The 5,291-nt window shown below is 42.4% G+C and overlaps 1 protein-coding gene across 1 annotated transcript; it reads left to right on the top strand.

The window, feature by feature from the left end:
• igfbp1a (insulin-like growth factor binding protein 1a) lies at window positions 1–2,752 on the top strand. The gene is made up of 4 exons (XM_087784707.1): window positions 1–565; window positions 635–798; window positions 1,612–1,740; window positions 1,885–2,752. The coding sequence occupies exons 1-4, from the start codon at window positions 196–198 to the stop codon at window positions 1,993–1,995; spliced, it is 774 nt and encodes a 257-aa protein (XP_087640833.1). The 5' UTR covers window positions 1–195; the 3' UTR covers window positions 1,996–2,752.
• The last annotated feature ends 2,539 nt before the right edge of the window (window positions 2,753–5,291 follow it).

Raw genomic sequence — 5,291 nt, forward strand, 5'->3', positions numbered from 1 at the left:
ATATTGACGCGGCTGTTGTATTGAAGTGAGCCGACCGGACGTGCGCGGACCAATCAGCGCGCGCCATCTCTCTACACCTTCTTCCCTCCGCAGGTCATTCATGACGCCGGCTATAAATGCGGCCGCGCGACCACACTCTGACATTTCTTCCACCCCCCAAAAAAAAACTGCGACCTCTCTCTCTCTGACTTCACTATGTTTGGATCTTACTTGGTGCTGCTGCTGTGCGCGCTGTCCTCCTCCTGGCGGACCCTGGGCTCTCCGGTCCCGGCGGGCCAGGAGCCGATCCGCTGCGCCCCGTGCACCCAGGAGCGGCTGAGCCAGTGCCCGGCGGTGGAGCCCGGCTGCGCGGAGGTGCTGCGGGAGCCCGGCTGCGGGTGCTGCCTCGCCTGCGCCCTGAGAGCCGCGGACCTGTGCGGGATCTACACGGCGCCGTGCGGCTCCGGGCTGAGGTGCACCCCGAGAGCCGGGGACCCGCGGCCCCTGCACTCCCTCACCCGGGGACAAGCCGTGTGCAGCGAGGTCCGCGAGCCCGAGCCGACGCAGCAGGAACCCGAGACACAAGGTGAGATTCTTTTTTTTTCTGCGGGTACTGGCACATCCAAGACTCGAACTGACGCCTCTTGCGCTCCAGATGTGGCGGAACCGGAGCCGGAGATGGAGAACACCGCCGGCATCTCGGACCCGGGCTACGCTCACTACCTCCCCAGCAGACCCTTCGACCCGCGGGTCGCGGCGGACGCGCAAGAAAGCATGAAAGCCAAACTGAACGCGATCCACAAGAAGCTGGTGGAGCAGGTGAGACTCGAACCTTTTTTCATTGAGTTCATCCGAGTTTTACAACAGATTGATAGCCTGTGTTCCAGCAGAGGGCAATGGTGCGCCGTATCTGTCTCACTAGTTTTAGTTCAGCTTATAAAAAATACATTTGGATTTTAATTTTGGTTATTTCATTACATTTTAAAGCTAAACAATCAAGTGTTCAACAATCTAACTGTCTTTGAAAAAAAAAAGATTATGCATAATATATATAAAACATATATAAATAAATATTTTTCTGGACTTTTTACGAGTCCAGCTCTAAACAAACACATTTTCTTTCTTCTCTTTGGGACTTCATGAGATGCTTCATCCTTAAAAGGGATGATGCAATATCGAAAATCGAATTTGGGAATTGGAATTGTGTAGATAGATATGGATTTATTTATTTTTTCCCACAAGCACAAAGCACTTGTGTTCTCTAGAACACATATTTATTACAACACCATGATGCTTGTATTGTTAATTTAACATCCAAATATGCATATGTGAGGTTAGGAAAAAAAAATGGTAGGATCAGTATGTGTTTCTAAAATAAAATAAAACTTGTAAATAGCTTTTATGAAATACGTTTGGCAAACTTTGGGTTTGGGGACGATTGAGGATAAAATGATAGAATGTGTATACAGTCTACAAACTAAATGAATTCTGCCTTATTGTGACTGTCTTTCCAAAAATCGTTTTTTGTTGTGTCGTGAGTCATTATACTTTGGTAGTCTAAAAGTTTGTAATGGTTTAGTCAGTGTACTTGGTCTGAAACAGTCGTTGATAACTGCTGGTCCTCCTCCTCAGGGTCCCTGTCACGTGGAGCTCCAGCGAGCCTTGGAGAGGATCGGCCGGTCCCAGCAGAAACTGGGCGACAAACTGACCAGGTTCTACCTCCCTAACTGCGACAAGCACGGACTCTACAAACCCAAACAGGTTGGTTCCTCGCGCAATGATGTCAGAGCTGAAAAATGATTTGTTCAAACCGTCGTGCCTGCGGGCCGTCTCGGGTGTTATCGCCCGGCGTGATGGGACACGTCCGAACAGGAAAGCTAAACTATTGTCTTTGACTCTGCACAGTGTGAGTCCTCGCTGGACGGCCAGAGGGGTCGGTGCTGGTGCGTCCACTCCTGGAACGGCAAGAGAATGTTGGGCACTACCGACCTCGCTGCAGAAGAAGAGTGTCCTTAGGGACCCCGAGACGTAGAAGTAGTCTGTTTATTTATTGTCTATAGTGGTGGTTGATTCAGGTACACTGTCATCGTAGGACTGCAGGTCCGGCTCTTCAAACTCCCGTCCCAAAGAGAAAGAAATCTATTTTTGTTTGTTTTTGAATGCATTCACTTCGACTCTTCAGCCTTATTTATTTCAACTGATTTATAATTATTTTATGAGTATTTATATCAGTTTTATGTTGTCATTATTTTTATTTTTATATCATATTGTTATGCAGTGTAAATTCTTTAAATGTACTTTGGCGCTGATGACCTCCACCGCTGCGTCGAGCTCGTCCGGCCCATTCGGTTTGTGAAAACCGATAAAAGCACTGAGTGACCAAATGTTTTTCTTTATTTTTGGATATTTAACTTTGTTTTTACCGACGGTGTGACACATCCATGAAGTCTGGACTCACTCTCAGAACTCATCACCCATGATTCAATGGGGCTGCCTCGTAGACGGGTATTTCCTTATCGACCTACCTCCGATATTTATCTGTCTGTTGTACTTTGAGTTGTAAAGAATAAAAAAAAAAAAGAAGAAGAATCTCGCTGACCACATGATGACCACAAAGACCAGTCTGCTGGGCTCGGTTCTACCTAACATGCTGCTGTTGGAGAGAGATCAATGTTCCAAACTGCTTGTATGTACGTGTGTGTGTGTACACTTTTGTAACTTAAGATGTTATGTAAAGAAAGAAGTGATATATTTAATAAAAACATTAACCTCAGTCAAGTGATTGTAATCATCTTTATGACCTCGTGACGGTGAAGCATTCCACACGGGGGCGCCACGGAGCACCTAACATAAACAGGAATTTGTTAAAGCAACCAATATTTTATTTATTTTTTAACATTAAAAACGTTATCTTTTCAAATATAGACTTTTTAGTCTTATTTTGACAACATATTAATTCATTTGTTAATATTGATTTTATCTCCAAATGTATTTTAAGATTTTACATTCATGGAAATTGTAAGCAAGAAACAATTTAACCATCTTGTCTTCTTAAGTAGTAATAGAAGTCGAATAGAATAGAGTCAAAAACTTGCAAATAAACTACAACAAACTGAACACTCGAGCAAATTGGCTAAAATTTAATAATACAAGAAGTCCAACAGGATAAACCTCGGAAGAGAATAAGAGAAACAACTACAAGGTGATAACCAATTCGCACAGAAGTTGCCACGTCTTCACTGAGACTTCCCAGAGATGTCCCTAAATTGAGATGTCTCCAATGTCTCTCGGAAAAAAAGAATCTTTGAATTCCCTGCAACTCCCTTGCCACTCGACATGATAAAGGAGTTGCGCGAAGACACCAGGTCGTGAACTAGTCTCCAGGCCGGTGAGTTGTTAGACCCTTAAATGTTAGTGTGCATATGTGGGAAACTTTGAAAAAGTTTTTGTTGATAAGGGGCAAAGAAAAAGAAGAAAGTGCAGGCAGGGTTGAGACAACTGTCATTGTAAGATGACAAGCATTGTAAGATATGTAAGGTATATGTGGGTTCAGAAAGTGAGGAAGAAGAGTCAGAAGATTCAGGGATAAGGTTGTCATTGGGTGTGAAGAGAGAAGACAAGATAAGAAATAAGTTCAGGTGGAGACGCTTCGAGATACAAATGAATAAGGTCAGATAATTGGGTGGATGTGTGGATTAGTGTTGGATTGAAGAAGAAGAGGAAGACAAAAGACAAGATCCATGTGTGGGAAGGACGATCAGGGAAGTTTACCTGATGGAAAATAACGAAGACGTTGGCGATTTAAAGCCGTCGGGTCAGTGTACAAAGATCAGCTGAAATCAATGTATTTTTTGAAAACATTTGGTTGATAATATTAGCATCGTGTGCCACATAAGCGTCAAAAGAAAATATATATTGTACACAATGACAAACTCTTAGTAATAATAATTTGGATCTCACAATGTGCAAAATGTAATAAGAAAAAGCTGATGGAACCTTCAATAAAGGTCTTTACTTTGAGAACATCAAACAAGAACTTGGGTTCTGTTCTACTGACGGGTTGCCGTTCTGCTCTAACTTTAGAACCATTTCAAATCCGTTCTGACTTTTGACCCGTTTCTGTTTGCCTTGGTTGGACGACAGGAATCCGCTGCAGCCTCCGGTGCCCACTGCCAGCCTGCGCGGCACCACCAGGTTTATTTTTACACCTTTGCAAATTGAACCTTTGCTTCATCCGTATTGACACATTCCAAACTTCGAGCTGCCTGATTGCATCTCCACAGCGGCAGATTTGTGCTCCTGGCTGCGTCAGGTGAAGTTTTTTCACTGAGGAAATTCTTCCCAAACAAAAATACAGAATTTCTACGGATATATTAATTGATTTTTATCTAGTTCTCGAATACCAACCATACCTTATGCATTGTTACATATTTAAGCTCATAGGAACATTTTTAAGTCAACAGTAATGGGATGGCAAGGTGTGCACGGAGGGACAGGTAGGCATGACTTTTGATTATGAGCAAGTAAACGAATGCTTAATTTTTTTTATCCCACATTTAGACCACATAGTAATATCTGCACCATTCTTCACTTAGCTTTCGAGATCCTAGTCTCAGATCAGGAAAAATCCGTTTAGATCTGAATGTATCACTTGGGCAGCATGATTGAATGGGTTGCAGGATTGTCCATTGTACCTACGAGAGATATTTGCACTGACAATTTTATACACTTGTATTTATTAAAGTAACATTTTTAAAAAAGTCGATGAATGAATGATATTTTAAATAAAAGTTTGCTGGGTTTAATTTTCTAGTCGTGCACAACAGAGAACACAGAAGGATGATTGAGTGAGCAATGCTAACTACGTACGCTGATGATGACCTGTTATACAGTGGCTTCTCTGTGATTTGATGTTTTGTGTAAATAGAATAAAACTCTTGGTGGTTGCACTCAATTTCAGCATTAGTTCCTGTCACCACCACCTAACTGACTTCAGGTGAGCGGTGGACAATCCTGATGATGACATTGATGATGATGGTGAAGTAAATAAATAGAACAATCTGAAGTATGATCCTCCTCATTCTAAAATATGTATTTTTCTACAATGTCACTTCAAGACGTATGTATCTATAGCGTCGTATTGGCAAGAAAGTAGTGTTAGCTGTGACTAAATCAAACATACAACAACCCGATGAATTATCATCCAAAAAAAAGTCCACAACGTTATTCCTACAAAAAAACAAGTCGTTCTGATAAATACATTTTTATTCCAACTGTACATGTCATCCAATCAGACACGTCATTGTTAAACA

The sequence above is a fragment of the Callionymus lyra genome, chromosome 2, assembly GCF_982586985.1.
Source record: "Callionymus lyra chromosome 2, fCalLyr1.hap1.1, whole genome shotgun sequence".
Lineage (NCBI taxonomy): Eukaryota > Metazoa > Chordata > Actinopteri > Syngnathiformes > Callionymidae > Callionymus > Callionymus lyra.